General features: G+C 43.4%; 1 protein-coding gene across 5 annotated transcripts in view; it reads left to right on the top strand.

The window, feature by feature from the left end:
- Nucleotides 1-23,779, top strand: part of KANK1 (KN motif and ankyrin repeat domains 1) — a 107,040-nt gene that overhangs the window by 58,654 nt on the left and 24,607 nt on the right. For 3 of the 5 annotated variants that reach the window (XR_003571224.1, XM_027883729.1, XM_027883739.1), the window contains exons 1-2: nt 19,676-19,801; nt 20,791-23,445. Coding sequence is in view for 4 of the 5 variants with exons in the window: in XM_027883729.1 (XP_027739530.1) it covers nt 19,732-19,801; nt 20,791-23,445 (2,725 nt within the window). In the remaining variant the exon portion in view is untranslated. Of the gene's footprint in view, nt 1-19,675; nt 19,802-20,790; nt 23,446-23,779 lie in introns of those variants that run through there. The other 2 variants (XM_027883747.1, XM_027883754.1) reach the window with 1 other exon arrangement.

Raw genomic sequence — 23,779 nt, forward strand, 5'->3', positions numbered from 1 at the left:
CAAGTCCAGACTATGCTGTGCAGCCATCCATGCTGTGAGGAGTCTGCCTCAGGAGCTGGGAAATACCCTACATTTGTGGGGAGCTGCTGGGAGGCTGGAGCTAGTTTGGTACATGGTACAAATTAATTTCTTTTTGCATAGTACAAGAGGAAAAAAAAATGAGGTGATTGTTTCTCTAAATAGTATTAGTGTCTTCATTAACTGCTGGGTGAAACTTCCAGCAATTGTTAGCTTCTGTGCTTGCCGGGGCTGATGTATAATTCATCTATTTACTGAGGCTCTGCTTATATTTCTGTAGTGATATCTGTAGAAACATCTTCCAGTCAGCACAAAAATTCAGAGTGCACACCAGTGGAAAACTTACAGGGCAGTTTGGAAATTGTTTTGATGGATTTCCATTCCTTTCACTAATAACTGATTTGCAGAAACTTTCTTTTCAAAACATATGTTCTGAAAAGCATGGGATGGAGTAAAATTCCAGTCCAATTCCATTTATTCTGATATGGAAAACAAGGAAGCATCAAAACAAACATAGGAGACTGATTTAAAAAGACAAAGGATTTAAAGCTGTATTTGTTAGTAACCATAATAAAAACATCAGTTCTATTTGACTTCCCTAGGCACCTCATGTTCAGTATCCAAAACCCACAGAATTGTCAATCATCTCTTTAACAGACATAAGAAAGTGTTTTAACAAAAAAGCTTTTCCAGTTTTCCTGAGTAGGGTGGGCTGCAGGGGTCAGTATAGCAAGGCTGTTGCACAGACCCATTCTTTACTTTGCTGGAAAGCAAATGCATATTGTTTTCTGTACATAGCGTCTGAGATTTTCCTGACCCTTTCTCTTTCCACCCTTCTGTCTGTGCCTCCTCCTCAGACTTGTTTATGGATTTATGTTTTCATGTCTTCCCATTCCATATTTAACATGATTCTACATACAGGACCACTACATCTTACACAGATTCATTTGAACTGTTTCCCTGCATGTTTAACTGCTCTCTACGCTTTACATCTTTCTGATTCCTGCACAGTTCTTAAAGCAGTGGCATCATAGCACCTGAACATCATTTTACTCTCCTTGCACTCATAAAACAAGGAACTCTTGCTGGTAATAACCAGCCTGCAGCTGTCAAGTGTCTTTGCTCCCTGTTACTCTTTTCACTCCCAGCAGATGTGGGCATCCATCTCCATTCTCCAGAGCGTGCCACAGCTGAGGGACCACAGGTTGGTAGTTGGTGACAGATACCAACTCCATCTGGACCGCTGTTTCTTCTGCAGCAGCCTGGCATCTCTCTGGTTATTTCATATATGCTCAGTTACTCTGCAGCAAGCTATGGGCCTCTGGGAAGATTTTCTCTGTATCTGAACAGTTTTCATGCCTCCTAAGTGAAGTTATAACTACATACCAAGTTAGTCAGACAATGTGCCCATTACAAGCGGCTGCTGCATCAATTAATGTTTTTTAAGATATTAATGTCAGCATGACTCAAAGACCAAATGTTTAATAAATGTGTTTTCCAACTGCTAGTATATAAATGCTTAAGCAATTGTTGAAAAGTATTACGAAAACCCCTGTTGACTTATTAACCCTTTCATTGAAGCCAAAAAATAGAATACACATTTACTTAAAGCAAATGTTTTTATCATACACATCCTCAGCATTAATTTGTAACAACTCCTACCAAACACTTGCAGGCATATTTTTCTCTCAGTTACTGTATTCTTTGAGTTTGAGTCTCTCGTATGATTCAGTTTTCCCAATTCATATAATCTTACGCAATATGCACAGAGTTTTGCGTGATTCTCAGCCTAATTATGTGAAGTATAGTCTAAAAAGAAATTGCTGTGCATCAGAACATTACTACTATTACGAACTTTAGCAGAATAGTCATCATTTTTCATTGCAGACTATTACTTGATAAATGGGAACTTACAGACCTGATGGAGTTGGCAATAGGAAGTGTTTGATTGCTAGGTAGTAATCAGTCTTATGGAACCTTTACTCCTGAGTATTGCAAATGCCTGCACCAAGAGCCCAGCTGACAGCCACTCTCCACTGCTTTCCTGCAGGGTAGGTGTCACTGAGGTATCACTGCAGTGCTACTGACACCCCAAACTCAAGTTTGCTTAGTGTAGCAGATGCAAATGACCAGGATTCAAGTGAGTTGTATTTTTAGCAAATAGCCTTAAGAGCAAGGGTGGGTTGTCTGACACAACTTACAAGGACTGTGTGATGAGAGACTATTTGCACCTAGCCTTACTCCCCTAAGAGGCTCCCTGCTCCGAGCCCGCATCTAGTAACCTTCAGAGTTAAAGCAGATTGGTGTGTGACCAAGGTGTACTTTGGCAGCCGATGGGAGACTCTTGCCATCAAGAGTCATCATGCTGAATTACATGTAGTCTTAAGCTTTCCAGATGGGCAGATGACTCTGCTGGGATCCAGCTGCCACCTCACTCACGAGTGATCTTGTGAGTCACTCTGGTGGTGCCCAATATTTAAAAACAAGCAGGGTGGGACCCTGAAATCTGTGGGGTGAAGGGTGGGTGAGCCTCCAGTGATTTCACATAATCTCTATCATAAGGCATATCACAACTTTCATCAGTATGCTGTAGCACACTCAACCGATGCCAGATCTGCATTAAGGACAGGTGGCTGGAGCTGAAGCACACAGTCTCACAGCCAATGCCAACTTTTTACTTGAATTAATAATTGTTTTTGCAATTGCTAGTTGATACCCATAATACAAGGGTGCGTTTGCCACAGCAGGAGAAAGCTTGAAAATGCACTGACTTGCATTTGCCCAACCTAGAGGCCTTTACCAGACTGCAGAGGACCAGGTACCATGCATTTTCTTTTACACAGGACTGGTTGCCTGAAGAATGCCCTGCAAGTCTGATTTTGAATTCTGCTGGAAAGAGAAGGGGCAGGAAGAAGTTAGAAAGGATACAGTAAATACAGTGTCATGGGAGCGTGAGGACATAGCAGTCTGGCCTGGATTGCCCAGTCCTTAGAAATGGAAATTGAATGTGGTGGGAAGCAGATGGTCAAGACACAAAGCCATATAAGATGCTGATGCTCTGCAGAAGGATGAAGTGCCACAAGAAAAGGAACAGATTTAATTTATCTGTCTTTTGTTCAGAGATTACTGCAGTTGTGTCTTCTTCTGGATTATTTTTTGCAGCTGCCCAGAAGTTTCTTACATCTCACCTCACAGAGGACTGTGTTCCTTCTCTCTGACGCAAGCTTGCTTATGGAGCAATGCACGCTTTCCTTCTCTGAACTGTTGCCATGCACTTGCCTGGGCTGCACCTGGACCTTCTCATGTGGCCTGCTGCTGCTCCCTGTGGAAATACGTGCTCTCTACACCCTGGCAGCCAGCTAAGGGTGCTCATCTTGTATTTTTAAGCCAGTAGTGTTCTAGGGACTCATCAGGCATGTCTTGCTGTTAATGGTATCCTGCAGCCTTACTGAATGGGTGGAGATTAACAGTGATAAACCTTTCAAGTTCTTATGATGGAAGTCACTGCTTGGCACAGTCTAGTGGCAAGTGAGTGAGAGGTGCCTCTGTAGAGGAGCAGCCTCTGGGGCTGGGTAAGAGGCAAGCACCAGTAGCAGGGCAGGCACATGTCATGGGAAAAATGCGGAGAATAAATTTTTTCTAGACTTGAAAAATTATTCTCTGTGCATTGTCTTCCTTCTCCCCAGTCTCAAGATACACAACTCAGTAAATCTTCCCCAAACCTATTCTACAGTATTCCTTCACAGAGTCTTCTGCTAGAAGCAGTTCATGAATAATGCATATGAATCTCCTCTCTGTGGAAAGGGAAGGTATTTTGTTGCCTTTAAAAAAAAAGACTACAATCCCTCAGGAAAATGACTTGGATGGAAATAGCCTGATTACAGTTGCTTGTCTTTGTGTGAACACTAAGTGCCTGCATTTAAATATGTTCCTTAAAGAATAGTTCCTACTGGAGCAAAAGTCCTTGGGAGGCTTTTTGTAATAGCCACCTCTCCTCCCCACCCCGCCTTCAAGCCTTTTCTAAGGATTTGGATTAGAAATGACAGAAGGGCAGCCCTTCCCATATCATATTTTCACAGCACTTTTAGGGGCTGAGGGAGCACTCGGGCTGCCCACGTGTGCATTGCTTCTGTATCTCCATTTCCTTCCTTGGGAAACATGACTCCCCTTGATGGCAGAGTACAGATTCCTGCCAGGATGTCCCTGTGTGACCAGCTCTGAGCTTTGTGAGAGAAGCATGCTCGTATCCATCCTCCTCATTTTCTCTGCCATTCCCTCCTCTGACTTCAACCGGAAATCGCACTTACTAAACTGGCTGAAAGCAATGGCTGACCTCTGCTGTGGGATGTATGTAGCAGTCTCAGGGGTGAATTAGCAGATCAACCAGGTCCAAAAAGGGCTCTCCCCCTCCCCGTCTCTAATTCTTAAAAACTCTTCCTAGCATATTCTCAGCCTCTTGAGAATTTTCTTCATCTGACTCTTCACACAGATTTTGACAAAAATAAGGGCTCAGACACTTGGAGAGGTAGGTGAGTGTCATATTCTTTCATGCTTTCAGCCCATCCTTCTCCACTCTTGCAAAGCGTTCTTACCTGTAGAAGTAGGTAATGGGACCATTACCCCTTCTGACAGCCTTTATTTTGCTCAATTTCTCCTCCCTAGTTACCTCGTGCTGTAATGAATGTTTTATGTAATTGTCTTCTCTTTTTTTTAATTAATATATTCCTGTGTGTTTTTTCTTTATAACAATATGTTGCTTTCCTTCAACAGACAGGACTTGTCTGTGATATTTTTGTATTGCCCTTCACTATTTGCTTGAAAGCAGGAGATGGAGGGATAGAGGGGTGGAAACTCTTTTAATATTTGGGTTTGAAGGTTTGGTCAGATTAGGGGGAGGATCAAATTAACTGATAATTGGGAACAGATTGTACTCCCTACGTAAACCAGACATCCCTAGTCTGGAGTAGTCTCCTTTTGCTGAGGGGCATGTGTATTTTTTTTATGTACTCCTAGCCCCTTCCCTACCCTCGTTTCACACAACCAACCCCTCTGCCTGGAGCACTGTCATATGGTTTTCAGAAGATCAAATAATAGAAAGGAAACACTTGTAGAACTTAAGCTGCTGTTACTGAAATTTCAGGTCTAATCCTAGCAAATAGGTCAAGTTTTAACACTTCATGTACACTGCTCAGTAAATCTAAAGTGTGTAGCTTAAAAGAAAAAAAAACAGTCCAAGAAAATACAGTAAAATGCATGGCCATGACTGAAGAAGTGAACTAATATTTCTATATGATAGAAGCGTAAAGACAAGGTCAGGGCAATCAGGTTTCAAGGGCTTATAAGGATCAACAAGTTTTTTTCACTTGGAGAAGTTCGCGGCTAAGTCCTTTCTCCCCCCTCCCCTCCTTGCAGCAGAACCGTGATTCTTAAGTTTTACATATCTTTTTCCATATCCTAAGTTAAAAAGTTTTTAAAAAAAAAAAGGGTGTATTCTACAGTCATTCTCTTCTGCTCCTGTTCTCTGCTTTTTGTTCATAGAGACAGATGGCTGTTACACAGCTTTCAAGATTGTTATGACTTGAATGTGCTCACAAGGCTATGCATCCACTGCATCGCCCTTTAGACTTTCACCACTCTCCCTTTCTATCATTAGTTACAGTTCTGTTCCCTTCCTCTCTCTCAGACAGTGTGTCTGCCATTCAGGAAGGTCACCCATCTCTTTTTGTTCCCTGATACTCCTCTCAGCACCTATTTCCAGTGTTTGGTGTCACCCCCGGGACACACACAAGGACTTCTCCCCGCTTGTAGTCCCTGAAGAGCCCTTCTCTGCCCCTGCTCTGCCTATAACACTCAGAGGCTTCCTGGCAACTCATCTTCAGTGCTATGGAAAATGCAGTGTTGACAATTATGGAAAATTACTTACCTATCCCCTTGCAGAGAAAAGTTGTAAGGCTACAACTCTACACACCTATGCGTGGCTCAGCCAGACCATCTCAGCCCATAGAACAAGACACCCGAAACAGCCTGCTCCACAGCAGCAGGAGAGACATCTTCTTGTGAAACTGAGTGTGGCATCTTCTGCTCCACTCCAGCTTTATGGTCCTTTTTTGATCCTGCTACTGTGTAATGTACTGCATGCACTGATACCTGTTACATTAATAGGACATGTGTAGTCTTGCCCATGAGTCCCATTAGACAGGTCCTGCTTAACTGACCTGATCTCCTTCTATGACAAGGGGACTGGATGAGGGAAACTTGTAGATGTTTCTACCTGGACTTTAGTAAAGCCTTTGACACCATTTCCCATAGTCTCCTGGAGAAACTGGCTGCTCTGCACTGTTCACTGGGCAAAAGCTGGAGCACACATCTGATGAAGAGCAGCTGAGAGGGTTGGGGTTCTTAAGTCTGGAGAGAAGGAGGGTGAGACCTTCTCACTCTCTACAACTACCTGAAAGGAGGCTCTAGATGGGGAGGGCTGGTTTCTTCTCCCAGGTACCAAGTGACAGAATGAGAGGAAAAGGCCTCAAGTTGTGCCAGGGGAGGTTTAGATTGGATATTAGGGAAAATTTCTTCACCAAAAGGGTTGCCAAGCATTGGAACAGGCTTGTCAGGGAATTGGTGGAATCATCATCCCTGGGGTGATTTAAAAGACTTGCAGACAAGGTGCTTGAGGAGGGACATGTTCTTGGCAGTGCTGGATTAACAGCTGATGATCTCAAAAGTCTTTTCCAACCTAAACATTTCTATAATTCTTTGATTATAAGAAAAGAAAAAATTCACTAGATTTGAAGGCTTGAATGGTTTACTTGCTCCCACAACAAGACTTCTGACCATAAGCTTTGCAGCAGTCACAGGAGAAAAGGAGGGATCATTAGTTGCCTAAGGATACACAAAATACCAACTTGTTGGATTTTCTTCTATGGGAAGCTAACCTATACAAATACCTAACAGTGATATGGGGTGCATTTTTCAATTGCATCCTCTCTCTGGTTAGATGCTAGCTGATGAGGGACCCAGTTGTAGCGTACAAAATCTCTTTTATGGAGATTTTGAATGTTATGTAGTGATTGGGTCAGATTAATCATCCATAACTGTATCTCCAAGCACTTGACCAGTAGGTCTCCTTACAGTACTAACACATCAGCTGCAGTCTGACATTTTGAACAAAGTTATTGAATACCTCCCATCTACCCTGAAGACATACATTTGACACTGTGATGTAAAATGCATCCTGGGCCATCTCAGCTCAGGAAGTCTTCTGGGTTACAGGTTTCTGGAAGCCGAGAGGAGAAATGTTGCTGTATGTTTGCTTTCTTCTTATGCCCTTCCAGAGGCATCTGCTAGGGAAGAGAAGATAGGTAGACCAGATCAGTTTCAGGTCCGGTCTGAATGGTTAGCAGGTTGTAAATCATTCTGTGGAAAGCAGCTGCCAGATTCTCAAAGGCTGTAAAGAAAAACAAACAAACAAACAAACCCACAGCAATGCCACTCCTCTCTCAAAATTAAAACTGAGGAAGAACCCCATATCCAACCTTCATCAAATGCAGCAGCTGTTTCAAAACATAAACCTGACAGTGATGGGTAAGGCCAAGCTCTGTGCCCCTCTGGACTGGATCATTGTAATCAGGCAGCTTAGCTAATTCTTTCCAAGCAGAGCCACTCCACTGCTGAGGAAAGCATGTGTTATAAAGACCTATGTTTCTTCCATCGCCTTTTACAGATCCATTGTGCCCTCTGTGCCTTTTGTTTTCAAAAGGGGTGTGGAATAACTTGCTCTTCAGATAAGAATTTATCAGCTGGATGACTGCCATACACCAAACCTTATATTCACCCTGCTTCAGACCAAGTCAAGTGTTTTGGTCACTGGGGAGCTGTGCTCTGACCTCAGTTTTGTTTTTACTGCAAACAGTAGCTGAATAAGTTTATTTGACACTGTAATGGTCTCAAAGGCCAAGAAAATAAATACGCATGTGCTTTATGCCTTTAGATTTTACTTGTGACAACCCAGGCATGTGCCTCCATATTTGAATTGCTGGACAAAGGATGAATACCCGTTATGGGTTATTGCATATCGTGGCAGGTCTTTTTCAGTCTGATAAGTTAACAGAGCTTTGAGGAGAGTCCACTCAAGGTGCAGGAGTTGATGCAGTGCTCATTCAAATGCTGAGCCCTTGAAACCACAGAATAATGATAAACATATGGAGCATGTGGAGACTGTAATCTGTTCTTCAACCAAATATCATGCTGTCTTTTTTTTTTTTCTATTAAATCATAAAATGTTTGGAGAATTTTTTCATTTCTTCTATGAGCAGAATCCTAACTCTTGAGAAGAATGTTCTGGCATACCTTTGTCTCCTCATATTCTATTCCAGATGTCACACTGGTTTTCGCAGCAGAAAACTAGATGGTCTTTTCGTGTTCTCCCCTGCCTGGTGTGACGAACTGGCTGTGGAGCTAGAGATGCCCACCAGTAACACCCAGTGTGGCTTGTCTCCACCTGGCTGGTTGAAAGATGAGGCTTGAAGACCAGTGAGCACAAAGTGGTGGCTGCAGGCTCCAGGCAGTGTTTCAAGGGCTGAATTTTTGCTTTTTTCCTGAACTGAAAGCATGGGTTGGGTTTCAGCTGCCCTAGAGTTTTTCTGTCTTCTAGAAGAAACTTCAAAGCATGGTTAGAAGCTGTTCCCAAAAATTTTTTTATGGACAGCTGCTTTTCTTAATGGATGGAGTGATTAGAGCAGAGACCAAACCAAATTCATACATGCAATAAGTTGTCTATATCTACAGACCTTCTTTGGACTTTTTTGGGAGTTCATGTTATATACAGTACACCAATGATTTGTAATTCAAGGAAATAAATTTAAAATTACCTAGAGGGCAGGACCTACTTTACAGTCCAAAAGCTGATGCCTCGAAGTATTATATATTACTTTGTTTCATATTACTGTAATGGCCACTGAAGCCATTACAGATATTCAGGAAAAGCCTTTATTGGAAGTCTGTGCCATTTTTCCTGAAGGCACTATGGAGGACTTGGACCTCTCTCCTGTTATTTCAGCATGAGGTCCCACTTCTGTTTGAAGCAGAGCTCTTCTAATCTGCAGTGATCTTGGAAATTGTTTTGACAATTCATTCCTCTCTTTTTGGTTTTGTGTTTTTTTTTTTTTTTTTTTTTTTTTTTTTTTTTTTTTTTTTTTTTTTTTTTTTTTTTTTTTTTTTTTTTTTTTTTTTTTTTTTTTTTTTTTTTTTTTTTTTTTTAACTGTTCTTGGGAATCTGCATGGAAGGCATCATAATAAAGTTCTTTTCCTTTAGTCCTGTGAAGTCTTAGGACTTTTATCCTTGTTAAATTAGTCTGTTTACTTTTAGAGTCCTTGTTTGGCTGCATGACAGCAACTGTTACTGTATGCAAAAGTGAAGAGAGATGGAGCTGAGGGCTTTGGGAGTCTTTTTATGATGCTGAGAAGTGACTCTTTTTGCATCTGAAATCCCAGTTATCCTTACTTCTAACACCTATACTTGGTGTTACGTGGAAACAAGAAAACTGAATATGAAAAAGTCAGATACGTTTGTGCATTTTTTTGAAAGTGCTTGTACTAGCACTAAATATATCTTTTGCATTTTGGCTGTTTCATGAAAAAAAAGAAAACATATACTGAAATTTTTTATTTTTATCCTTCAAATTATAAGCTGCATTTGAGAAGCATAAATAAAACACAGACAGAATTGCAAGCAGTGGTGGTAACAACAGAGGTAATTCTTCTGCCCAAATTATATCAATGAACCTTTCTGTGCTCTCAGTCCACATGTGAGAGTGAGAAATAAGAGAGGTGGGGTTGAAGGGCTTGGGAAGGAAGGGAGAATGGCTGGAAGAGAGGTGGTCTGAACTTATAATTCCCTTTTGGGAATTTAATCTGCCTTCTTCAGAGGGAAAAAAAAAACCCAAACAAACTCTTTTTAGTGTATCATTTGGTATGGTTCCTTTTGCCCTGCTGCCCATTTAATGTATTTTAACCCTTGGGGAGCCAGAGGCGTATCACAACATGTGAAGTGCTGAGAAGGAAATGACTGGCGCTGTGCTGGGCTGGCTGCCAGGCTGGGACTGTCTCAGGAAATTCCAAATGAGTATAAATAAATGCGCTGTAGCAACCACTGGGCTCCCTGCCTGCTGATGTGTCAGGAATACACACTCCCTTTAAGGCAAAGGAAAGTGTGCTTCAGACTTAATTTCCTGAAAAACTAAACGTGGCAACGTCGACAGGTTTGCTTCTCAGTGGATTGGTGAGTGAGACCCTCGAACAGGGCTGGGGGAGTGGCTGGCTCTGCTAGTGCTGCAGGATGGGGAGCACCCTGGGACAGCACAGCTGAAACCAGTCCTTGATGTTCTTATAGGATATTGATTTGAGATGGGTAGAGATGTTTTTTCCATATTTAAACAGTGCCAGTTTAGCTGGGTTGTCTCACAAGTGCTGCCATCTGAAGAGGGTTTGCAGTTGGGGTTTCACGCACCCCTGGTAGCCTCTTTGTTTTTGTCCTTACATACAGAGGAGTTTGTTTCCTTCAACAAGCACAGGTTTTCTAGTGGAAGATTGGTGTTGTGAAAACTCTAGTGAAGGGAGCAGACTGCTGCACCTATTTGCTGCAACATGGTGGTTCAAAAGCAGAAAGGTAGCTGTTACCCTCAGAGTTACTAATTTTGAATATTTTTCCACAGACTTTTAATTATAAGCCACTGGTTTTAGCTATTTAGAATGTATATAAAGAAATAATTCTAATAATCACCTTTTCCATATTTTGTCTGATGGTTGCTTTTTAAACTTCTTTGAGAAAATCGGTTTATTCGTGTAAACTATTTTAAATGCAGAAAAAAGCTCTCAGTTCTTTTGGCAAATGCAAATAGCTTATGCTTTTGAAGTTTGGAAAGCAACACATCTTATCTCATAGAAGGAATCAGTACTAGATTAATATAAAAAAGGGTAGGAGGGAACAATTCCTGGTATTTGAAATATCATGCTGATTATGCAGCATAAACCATATTCCTCATGGAGGCAAGCATGTGACAAAATAATGTCCTTCCAGGACTTATAAATACAAATATTTGTTGAACCATTCTTGCAGAAGATAATTCTTCCATTTTTTCCACTCTGTGCACAGCTGTAAGACCAAACTGAAACTGTAAATCAGTTTTAATATTCCATGGCAGGTTTATATCCCAAAAGTCCAGGTTCTTTCCTGATCGTTACTCCTGTTACAATAGCCCTATGTATCTGTTCTCCACTTCTCACCTCTTCAGAGATTTACAGCCTCATAAGGATAATGACATTATAAATCTAAATATTTTGGGTTTGTGATTCAGTTGTTCTTGGCTAGAAATCACATACAACCTTCTTTGCTTGTGCTTCAGAATGTAACACTGATGCGCCTTTGTGTCAAAAGACATTTTCAGGTAAACACCCAGTCTGCACCCATGACTCCTTTGGCCCCCATAGGCGGATGATTTGGATGAGTGAGGAAGGAAGAGAGAAAATTGGAGGTGTGCTCCTCTTTTGCTTTGCCAGACTTGTATCTGAGTTTTGTGAAGCCCAGCCTACGATGTGCATGCAAGCCCAGGACTTTGTAACTGTTTTTTTCCTTTGTCACTTATTTTGTGACAATGAAGTGGTGTGAAACAACAGGAGATAATGTACTGTTGGAAGAGCGATGGTATGCCACATTTTCAAGGGCTGGCAAGGGAGGGAGGGGAGTTTCAGGGTTTCTCCTGTGACATAGAGGATAACAAGATTCTTTACTAACACTGGGAGTCAACCTTGTCTTCATCAGCACCACTGGTTGACACGGGTAGCCCAGATCTCTTGAGATGTATTTACAGAAAGGAGGACTATGGTGGTCTGGGACTCAGATCTAGTGAGATGCCTTTTTATAAAGGAGGGTCATGGTGGTCTGAAACTGAACTGCTCTCCTACTGTATTCTGTAGATCACTTTGCATCTCTTTCTCCCACGCTGCAAGGAACTTGAGATTGGCATCTACTGTTTGCCATAACTTACATTATTTTGCCAGGCCTGAGTTAGTCAGATTTAGAAAGTGTCTTTAAACTGAACGCACTTCCTTTGTCACAAATGTGCCTAGAGACAAAAAGCATGCACACAATAGTAAGTGAATGAAATACATACTTCAGAGAATGATGAAGGACAGTTCTCAAGCAGACAAACACTGCAAGATGAAAAAAATGCATATAAAATCAGGTGCTTAGAAAGAATAAATTCATACCGGTTTGAATTTGCCATGCTGGCATCTAGTTTCCCAGCATAAGTAAAGAGGATGGAGATGCAAGTAAAGGATTACTGTTGACACCTCACTGCTTCTTCTAGAGATAACTGAGAGAGCAGGAGGCTGACTTCACTATGAGGAAATGCACATCTTTCAGGGAAGAGCATTTTCTATGTCTGAACCTGTCACCATTTCAGTGTAAGATAAGCTCTTTCTTCCTCAGGTACATTTCTTGATATGGGACATTAGTTAAAGTAGCATTGTCGGAGTATGATTTGGGAAGCGCAATAGTGAAATGCAACTAAGGCTGCTGCTGACTTGCTTGATAGTGGACCTGCTGGTCATGCTCAATGCCACAGGACACCCACAGGCTGATTTGTGACAGCAATTTGCCCAAGTTGTCACTGTTTTTAGAGTCATTTCTACCAGAGGTGTCAGTTCCGTTGGTAACACAGCAGCCTCCACCATGGTTTTTGCTCTGCTCTTCCTTGCTGCTTGTGGGGCACTTAATACACTAAGCTAATGACTTCCCTTCCCACCCATGCCTTGCTTTCTGCCACCCATAGTTTGATTTCCCTTGGTACCTGTGAGTCAGAAACTGGGATGGAGGCAAAACAGACTAGCCTCTTAGTTTTCAGTTTTTGTGGTTTATGGCCTTGAACTGGTGCACACACAAGACATCCCAGCACAGAACTGCCAGACCTAGAGGTATTCCCAGAATGCGAGAGCAGAGAAAGGAGATTTATTATTGGCCCCAAATAAGGGAGTAGTCAAGAATGTAAAGCAGATTTTGTGAACTTTGATAAGGGGGCATATTGCAGTCATTCTCAAGACAAATATGTTTTTTATTTTCTCCCAGAAACATATTTCTCATAAAAAAAGATTAATTCTTAATTCAGGGTTAATTAATTTGCACAGTTTTCTTACAGTAGGTATTTTCTAGTTTAAATGAACTTCATTTTGAGCTGTATCTTCTCAGTGCAGACATCCTAGAAGTAAAAGTTTTAGACATCAAAAAGAGGGTTAAGAGGTGTATTTTTTTGAAAGGTAGGTTTTGCTTCCAGCTCACAAAAATAATTTTTAGTTGTGGCTATATGACATTCAGATATAAACCAATTCTTTTTGTACCATGTGAAAGAAAACATTTAATGGTGTTAAGAAAAAAAGCAAAAAGGCAATTCATTACATATGTGCTCCTTTGAGCAGCTAGTCAGCATTCTGAGCATTTTCTATGTGATACCAAAATGTTCTGGTTGTTATAGCATATAGCAAAGTGTGAAGAATAAGAAAAGCCAGAGTCTCCTCTACAAGCTTAAGAAATAGTTCTGTGGTTGAGAAATCGGCCCCTGAGAAGGTTACAATGGGACATCCAGACTAATGCATCCATCTGATCACCAGTACCAAGGTGAGAGCTGGGCTCGTTTTTTGCTCTAATGCTAAACCCAGGGAACTACAGGCCAGTCAGTCTCACTTTCAAACCCAGCAAGATCATGAAGCAGATGCTCCTGGAAACTATGTACATGGAAAACGAGGATGTGATTGCTGACAGTCAATATGGCTTCATTAAGGGCAAACCAAATTGCCTGATAAATCTGGGGACCTTCTACGATGGGGTTACTGTAGATGGTGGGATGAGAGAAGATCGACTGACATCACCTACCTGGATTTGGGATGAGGGAAGATTGACTGACATCACCTACCTGGACTTGTGCAGAGTATTTGACACTGTCCAGCAGAAAACTCTGGTCTCTAAACTGGAGAGACATGGATTTGTTGGAGATTGAATTGAGTGGAAGGTTGCAGTCAAAGTGTTGTGGTCAACAGCTCAATGTCTAAGTGAATATCAGTGATGAGTAGCATTCCTTGGGGGGTTGTATTGGGACTGGTGCTTTTTAATGTCTTTAATAATGACAGTGATCAGCGGGAGCACCCTCAGCCAGTTGCCGATGACAGCAAGCTGTGTGGTGAGGCCGACCTGCTGGAGGGTAGGAGTGCCATCCAGAGGGACCTTGAGATGGGCCTGTGTGAACCTCATGAAGTTCAGCAAGGCCAATTATAAGGTCTTGGGTCAGGGCAATCCCAAGCACAAATAGAGAATGGATTGAGGGAAGCCTGGGGGAGAAGGACTTGGGGATGTTGTTTGGCAAGAAGCCCAGCAATGGGCAATTTCTGCAGCCCAGAAATCCAACCCCATCCTGGGCTGCATCCATAGAAGTGTGATCAGCAGATCAAGCAAGGTGATTCTTCCCTTTCTCTCCACCCTTGTGAGACCCCACCCTGGAGTACTGCATCCAGGTCTGGAACCCCCAGCATAAGGAGGATGTGGACCTGCTGGAGCAAATTCAGAGTATCATGATGATGATCAGAGGACTGGAGTATTTCTGTGAAAACAGGCTGAGAGAGTTGGCTTGTTGAGCCTAGAAAAGTGAAGGCTCCAGAGGGACCTTCTAACAGCCTTCCAAGGGGGGGCCTGTAGGAGAGCTCGAGAGGCACTTCTTAAAGGGCACGTAGTGATGCTTTTAATGTTATTTGCATTGTGGCTGTGATTGTTTTGAAGTTTTCTCCTCATGCTGTAATCATCCTACTTCTAGAAAGAGCATGATATTAAGACAGGATATTGCAAGCAAAACGCAGCAGCCACGTGAACCGTCTCTTCAACTTTGATGCTGCTTATGTTCACTTAGTTAAGGTACTGTCCTTAATTCACATCTCTTTATTATACAGTGATGTAGCTTCAGCCCTTCTCTGTTGTTATTATCAGGGAAGTTGCTGTTTCCCATTTTGTGATTACAACTCCCACCCTACGCACTATTTAGAGGTTTAGATTTAAAAGTCAGCTCTCCAGTTGGGGTATTGACACATAAATTTTTGAAAGTAATCTAAAAACAATATATAAGTTTTTTTCCCAGTTTTCTGCTACTCATTTTTCTTTTCAGCTACTCATTTTTTAAATTTACAGAGAACATTTTACACTGCAGATTTATTTCTTCTGTAAAAAGTACAGTAAATGGAATTCCTCCGTAACAGGAGAATCATCTGCACCTGTAACTGCAGGTTTAGTAGTAGGATCTGTCATCCCTCTCTGGCTGGGGAGTTCTGATTTGGACTGTAGTACCTCATAGACCACAGCCTCTGGTGCATCAGGAATCAAATTCCATTTTCTCCAGGCGTAGCTGTAGCTAAGTAATAGCAAAACAGATTGTCTTTCTTACCAGGTGGTATTTATTGGATGTTTTCCAGAGCATAAAGAGAGGGAGGTGCTACCAGCCATATCCATAGTGTTACCAGCCACATAGTGTGTTCTGGGCAATCATGCCATTGCTTGTACAAGTGGAGCGGGGTCATCTAAGCACTACAGCCTGGTGCTGTAGGAGGCCAGCACCCTGGGTATGATCATGGGCAGCTTGGTGGCTTGACTGCTGTGCTACAGTGGCTTTCCTCCTTTTGGAAGATGAGCAGCCAGCTCAGGCGCTGTGTTTTCCACACCTGCTGTGTGCTTCACAGTGCCACTCTGTGCTTTAACTGCAAGGGGAAAAATAAAACACTCAATGCTTTTACTATGTCTGGCAAAGTACAGAAATTGCTTGCCATTTCTGTAAGTTTTCCTCTCTCCATTCTTGGAATAAAATAAAATAAAAATCTGTTAGGTTGACTGTTTGGGTTTTGGACTTTATTAACTCCCCCCCCTCCCTTTTGAAAACAATGGAGACTAGGCTGAATTGCTGGGGAGCAAGAAGCATCTTCTCTATATTGCTATCCAAAAGAAAGCTGGTCAACTGAGTGTGGAAGTCTGAAGTCTGTTTTCCAAGATAGATGTTGTTTTGTTTAACTTACATTCAAACATCCCAACACTTGAAAAGGAGAATGAAAGAAAAGTGGTCAATTATTCTATGGTTTTTTTTGATTTTTAAAAAAGTGCTTGGCCTCATGAGTTTTGGATCTTTAAGAAGGTGAGGCTGATAGTCATTTATATATGCTGAAGAACAGAAAAAGAAAAGAACAAAGTAGTATTGGAATGGGAGGAGAAGGAGAAACCCCATCCATTTATTCTCTAGTAAGAAATCAAAAAGTCAGAAGTTTGGGGTTTTTTTAATCCCTTCTTTTTCTGCCCCAGATAACCTTTCAAACTGAAGTTAAGCATATAAAAATACTGATCTGACTCCATTTATGCCAACTATTGCCTCTGTATTTTTGCTTTGCAGCATTCTTTATGAATTGTCTTAGGCCATAACTCTGGAAGGAGACTCTGTTATTCATAACGGTATTTCAATGGAAAAGACTTCTTTAACAGCAGTCAGATCCAAGATAAACATGCCTTAGAGCAGATACCACAACCAGATGGGGAAAGAAGGCTTTAGATGTGATGTCTCTATTTTTCAAGGCACCCTTGGACTTTTAGCTTTGGAAATACATCTTCGTTTGCTTCTCTTTGCTCTTCTTGGACCTTCCAAGGCAGCTCTACAATAAAGTTTTTCTAGCTTACAGAACCAAAACTCAATGTGTGCCCATATTTTTCCTTCTTTCATCTTCCTCAGAAGTCTTGAAGCACATCAACTAAATATTCTATTTTTTTCCAGTTCTCCTGGTCTGAAAACAGACATGGTTAGTGTGGACTCGGGTAAGGCTGACTCAGTATTTTAATATACTGATGTTCTTGTGTAGTGCATTGGATAGGATATAATTTAATAGAAGGTGGCAAGACTGGAATGTTTGAACGGAGCCAGTCCCAGCAGTGCAGAAGGTGAGAACTGAAGAGGGCATATTTTAAATGCTTCTTGTGTCCTGCCCATGGTTATCCTGTAGCAGGGAAAGGGAAATGTAGTCTTTGCATACTTCTGGAGAAACACATTAATAATGACAGTACCACAGTGAGGTCTCTGTGCTTCACAGTGTGTTTTATTTTACAGGTACTGGCTTAAAAACATGATGTATTTGTGTCCATTGCATTTGAACTTGATGATCTTAAAGGTCTTTTCCAACCCAAATGATTCCATGAAAGCAAGAGTATCTGCAGCACTTTCACAGACAAAAGTGTATGTGTTTGTGTATCTGCATATGTGATTAATATTTGCCTGATCTATTACAGAGGCTAGGGAATAGCTTTTTAAATTTTAGCTGTGTCCATGATCAGCTGGCCAAGGATGAGACAAGGCACCTAACAAGAGTGTTTGTACTGTCTGGTATTTGCTGCAGTATTTCTCTGTGTGTTGGGATAGAAATCTTTTGCTTACTTGAGGTCTCTGGGCATGAAGGGAAATGGACACAGCTACCTCTGAAGTTAATCGGGGGTATGTGCTGGTGTAGCACTTCATACTCACCCATCAAATCCAGGGAGTAAGTGCATCCATGGTTCATCCAGAACCTAAGGGCTGAAGAAGAAGAGTTGCACTCTTACCAAGTGCTTATTTATTTCATTTTTATTAGATTTTTTCTTTTTGGAACCAGCAAAATAATTTTTATTGCTTCAGAACAGCCATCCATTTTGCTTTGTTTCACATTTAACAGGCACACCCATTTTGGCCCTTTCTCTAAGACAGCAAAATGCACAAAGGCTTGGCATCAGTGTTGTGTTGGTGGTACTGGATTGCATGCCTGTTCCTCGTTTCTCTTCACATATCAAGAAACGACTCAGCTCATAATACTGGGATTGTGATGGTGGAATGCTCACTGTGTTGTTAAGAAGCAGCAGTAGGCAGTCAGCTCCATGCACCGTCTTGTGCCTGTGCTGCAGCTGATACAAACTTGTGTTCTGGCAGTGCTGCCAGCTTAAGCTAAGGACCAAAGAGATTTCATTGTCAAGACACTGAGCTGCCTGCACGTGTTGTGGAGAGGTTCAATGAGGACTTCAGTGTCACTGTGGTGTTTTTTTATTAATTATTTTTTATATGTTTCTCTTAAGCAAACTTACTACCATTCCCTGAGAAAAAAGACATCTGAGATCTAGTTTGGCTCTCATGACTGAACATGAGATTTGCATGCCTTTTTAGAGATTTCATGAATATTCTTCCAAAGATGCATTAACTTATTAAGCTCTGTGACTTTCAGAGAGTCTGTTCTTCCCTCCCCCATTCAATACTTATGCATTTTGCCCAAGGACAGTTTAAAGCAGCTGCCTGACTTCAGTGGTGTAGTGATGGGAGAATCAGAGATGTTTCTGGATAGGAAGACAAGGACGAAGACAAACAAAGGAAAGGAACTGAGGGAAATGGGACAACAGGTAAAACTGATGTAGCTGGAATTTACATGCGCTGGTTGAAGTGACTAAAACAAAGTCTGGGATGAGGGGTGAGAAATAAACAGATTTTGGTGTAGATTGGTAGAGCAAGCAAATGGATGTAAGTAGAGAAAATGGTCAAGAAATCTAAAGCATAGGAAGAAGGCAGAAAGAGCCCAGATGAGGGACAGTGAGAGAGTGGGGACAAAACCAGGGTGCAGGAGGGACCAACCTAGGATATGGAGCCATGGGTTGCAGAAAGAAGAGTTGCTGGGCTTTGGGGAATGGAGCCAGGATGAGAGTCTGGGTACAGCACACTGAATAGGGGACAGGAGTACTTCAGAGAATATGTCCCAGTCTCTTCTTGTCAGTGGGAGTCCTGGAGACTTTTTCTCTGCCTGACAGTGAGGCAGTCCTGCTGGAAGAAGCCGAGCAGTGTGTCCTTATGTGTCTGAAGTGTCTCTGTATGCTTGTATTTTTGCTTCCGCTCTGGTATTTAGATAGCTATTTTGGGTGTATCTGTAAGTAAGTACCACAGCATACTAAGACTCCAGTCTTTCAGCCGAAACATGTGGTCGGGGGGGCGGGGGGGTGTTATTTGTGTCTGTCGAACCGTCTGTCTACACTGCAGAACCAAGGTACTAAGGGTGCTCCTGTTGGCGCCACCGTTGTGGCTGTCACACATGCATTCCTGGGTCTGTGCCTCCATCCTATTCTCTTCCCGAACCGATGAAGGTAGGTTCTTCCTAAGCAGCGTTCTCCTCCTATCGGCTTCTCGGGATGTCGTGTGGTAGCCCGAAGTATGACGGATCGCCATGAAAGCAGTTATACTGTCTGTAGGCAAAGCTTTTTTTAAGTAAGCCAGGAAAACTGGAAAAACAGGAGCTCCCGCCCCCTTCCCCCCCCCGGTAAACCTTTTTAGTACAACATTTAGTCACTTCCTGTAGTTGCAGTAAGTCGTTTCCTCTTTTTAAAAAAAAAAAAAAAAAAAAAATTATTTTGTTCTTTCCCCCCGCCTCCGCCTTCCCCGAGGCTTATATTCCTTTAAGAAGACACGGCTTTCAAGCCTTGCCTTTCAAAAACGAAACGGAGAGCCGAGTCCGCGTCCCCCCCCCCCTCCCCGTACCATCCTGGTGCTCCCCGCGGAGGGGGCGGGAGCGCGGGGGCGGAGGGCGCTTCCTTATGGGGAGAAGCAGGAGCGAGCCGGAGGGAGGCCGGGCTCCGCTGTGTGACACATGAATCTGGGACAGCCATACGTGGCTGGAAAATTTGCAGTGTGGGGGAAGAGGCATGTGGCTAAGTCAGGTAACCGGAAAGCTGGCTGTTATTATTTCTCCAGTGCATAACTTGGAACAGTTGTGGTTTTTTGTTTGTTTGTTTTTTGTGTGTTTTTTTTTTGTTTTGTGTTTTTGTTTGTTTGTTTGTTTTGTTTTTTGTTTTGTTTTTTTTTTTTTTCCCCTGCCAAGTGGGCCTGGAGGAACAGGTCATAGAGCAGTGCTGCATATAAATACGCAGCCTGAGAAAACCCAGTGGATCTGCTGAAGTTTTATTTAGATTGCATTGCAGACAGGCAAGTCCTGCATCTGGAGGGCAGGTGGGTGTACCTCTTGTTCGAGGCTCCAGTCTTCCTCACCAGTGGGATTTGGGACCCTGCTAAGATGGGTTACCACCGCCTGTCATGGTGATGGGGGCTTCATGCAGTTTAAAATGAAAGAGGCAGAGGCGCTGGTGGAAGTAATATGAGCTGAGGTGAGAGCAAACTCGTGTTTCTGCTCTTGCAGCAGTACTTCCCAGAGCCATAAAACAGCTGCAGAGCTGAGTAAAGTCTAATGGCATCAGTTGCATAAGGAGCGGGGTCAGAGTTCCCTTTGCCTGCTCTAACGCACCCTCTAGAGAACTTGGTCTCCGGATGATTTGTATATGTTGTGATCCAATGGTCTTTACTTGATAACATAGTGTATGTGAAAGCTTGGTTTGAGATGGGAAGACTGGAAGGATTTGGGCAAGGACAGCTTTGAGCTACTGGCTGTGGTCCTTCATTAACAAATGCTATCTGTGTGTATGCATTGTACACATTTATGTGGGTATGCACTTCTCAGCATTTGAAAACCTCCTGATTAACTTCTAAAAAGTTAATCAGGATTTAGTGTTGAGGGTCAGTCAGTGGAAAGTTGGACTGCTCACTGAGCTGCAGCAGCAATTTCTGCCTCTGGTGTGCTGTGACGACCCGACTTTCTATGCATGTGTGTCAGTGCGTAGTTTACCGAGTGCTGATTTTGTTTCTTCTTTTCCAGAAAAAGAGGAAGTTATTATAAATGGAGAAGATGAAAAAGAACGGAAAGACCCCTATTTTGTGGAAACACCTTACGGCTACCAGCTAGACTTAGATTTTCTGAAGTATGTGGATGATATACAAAAGGGCAATACCATTAAGAAACTAAATATCCGAAAGAGGAGGAAAACTGTACCAGCTTCTGTGGGCGCCAAGAACTCTGGTGGCCAGTGCTGTGGCTGGACCTCCACAGAGTCTCTCTCTTCATCGAACAGTGATGAGAACAAGCAGTCTTCTTCAGCAGTGAGGAGTCAAGTAACCTTGTCTGTCCCTGCAAGACCCTCCGTTTCCTTTGAAGTATCTCCTACCTACTTAACTGTCCCTGAGAATAAACAGCTTCTTCCTCCCTCCCCTCAGCCTCCTCGGCACAACCTCCTTGTAACCAAAACTCTCATGGAAACACGGAGGCGACTGGAGCAGGAGAGGATGATGCAGGTCACGCCTGGAGATATCCGCAGGCCCCGGCTTTCCAGCTTTGGAGGCACGGGCTCCACAAGCTCCCTCCCCTCTTTTGTGGGATCCAGTGGGTATGGTCACATGTCTCAGCAGCTGCAGAATGGATATCAGGGTAATGGTGACTACAGTGCCTGTTTCAGCTCCTCCTTGGGCAGTTCTATTCGTCACAGCCCCATGAGCTCAGGAGTATCCACGCCAGTCACCAACGTGAGCCCAGTACATCTGCAGCACATCAGGGAGCAAATGGCAGTTGCCCTCAAACGTCTCAAGGAGCTCGAGGAGCAAGTCAAGACTATTCCTGTGCTACAGGTCAAGATTTCAGTGTTACAGGAGGAGAAGAGGCACATGATGGCTGAACTGAAAAACCACAGGAAAGCCACTCAAAATGACACATATGGTTTCAGAAAACGGTCCTACAGCGCTGGAAATGCAGAGCAGTGGGAACACATGTCTCAGGTGAGAAGAGGTGGAGAACTGTATATAGATTGTGAGGAAGACATGGAGAGTGTGGAGCAGAGCTCTCAGAGGATAGAGGAGTTCAGGCAGCTGACTGCTGAGATGCAAGCCCTGGAGAAAAAAATCCAGGATAGCAATTACGAAAGTCCAGCAAACCTTCAGGTGAACAGAGAAAGTCTGACAAAAGAAGCCCGATCTGTTGCTGTGGGTGCTGATGAGAACATGAATGATGTGGTTATATACAACAGATCTGCAAGGCAACATAAAGAAGTTGCTGTGGGGACAGAGAAAGAAATAAGGGAGTGTGGGGTTGGGGTGACAGAGGCCATGCTTGGATTGTCTACAGAGGTAGAGAAAGAGATAGAGCTTCAGCAGCAGACCATTGAAGCCCTTAAGGAGAAGATTTACAGACTAGAGGTTCAGTTAAAGGAAACCACCCATGACAGGGAAATGACCAAATTAAAACAGGAGTTACAGGCGGCTGGTTCTAGAAAAAAGGTGGATAAAGCCATGATGGCTCAGCCCCGTGTCATCAGTAGGATGGTGGAGGCTGTCATACAAACAAGAGACCAAATGGTGGGAGACCATGTAGATGTTGCCGATTCATCAGTGGGAAACCACCTACAGACAAGCAGCATCGGCTCCTCCTGCAGACCTGCCATGCGGAGCACAGCTGTGGGCCCTGAGCTGCTGATGAGCCAATGGCTGGTGAGGGAGAGGGCAGAGGTGCAAGATCAGGGTACAGGGAGGTCTGTGGAGCTGCACGATAAGGCAGTGGGCACAGAGACAAGCATCTGTGAGACAGGCATCAATACAGAGGAGCCAGCAGATATGCCAAGCCCCTTCCAGAGGGCACAGGCAGTTGGAGCAGTGAGGTCCGTGGGATGCGGTGACTGCTTGGTGGATGTGGTGGTTTGCATGCCCAAGGAGTGCGTGTCCCGTGAAACAGCCACAGAAGCTGTACCCAGGGCAGAGGCAATGGTGATGGCCATGCCTTCCATGTCTAGCCAGCAAACCAGCACTGCTTTGGAGATGGTGAGTCAGTGCACCAGCATGGAGGTGGCCTGCCTGGCGGACTGTGGGACTAACACTGCTCTGAGCAACTGTGATAAACAGACCAGCACGGACAGTGTGGAGATGCGGAATGTGGCAGTGGGGGATGGCCGGGTGAAGGACATACATGCATCTGCTAAAACACGCTCAGTTGGAGTGGGCACCGTGCTCTCCAGCCACCCTGGCTTTGACAAGCCCTCTGCAATAAAAACCAAAGACTGTGGCATTGGACAGATAAGTGTTCGTGAGAACTACCTGGTTGGTCTGAAAATGAGAAGTATCGCCTGCGGACCCCCTCCACTGCCAGTTGTGCCAACTGGCACCAGGAGCATTGGTGTTGGTGTAGAGTCTGTGTACGAGCCGGTTAGTGCTCAGCTGGAAAGCCCTCTGCCTCTGCCTGAGCTGAGGACGGGCTTAGACCACTACATCGAACGTGTGCAGAAGCTGCTGCAGGAACAGCAGATGCTGCTTGCTGAAAATTACAGTGAATTGGCAGAAACCTTTGGGGAGCCCCACTCCCAGATTGGATCTCTCAATTCACAGCTCCTCAGCACCCTCACCTCCATCAACTCTGTCATGAAATACGCCAGCACAGAGGAGCTGCGGAGCCTGGACCTTCAGAAGCAGTGCATGGAGAGAAGCACCACGTCAGGTAAGCCCAGCGTGCGGGCACACCGTTGGTCTGCTCCTTCCCAGAGTTGCAGGTCGGTTTCTTGCTACACTCTCTGAATCTGAAAGCCTCTGTGTAATCCTCCCCGAGGAAGAACGGAGCATAACATTATTGCTGAATGTGCTTACTGGGTATTCTGTCCAGCCCATTGCTGGTAGCTGCAGACCAGAGGTAGTTACATCTCTGCCAGTCCAGCAAACTCTGAAGGTCTTAAAAAGGATGATGCCATGGTTCTGATCGTGCAAGAGACGTATCTAAAACTATGAAGGGTTTAATCACCCTGCAAGGTGACTTGCATTTTATAACTTTAAAAGTA

The sequence above is a fragment of the Empidonax traillii genome, unplaced genomic scaffold (assembly GCF_003031625.1).
Source record: "Empidonax traillii isolate 1590-97213 ecotype Southwest subspecies unplaced genomic scaffold, ASM303162v1 scaffold8:size5222938, whole genome shotgun sequence".
Classification (NCBI taxonomy): domain Eukaryota; kingdom Metazoa; phylum Chordata; class Aves; order Passeriformes; family Tyrannidae; genus Empidonax; species Empidonax traillii.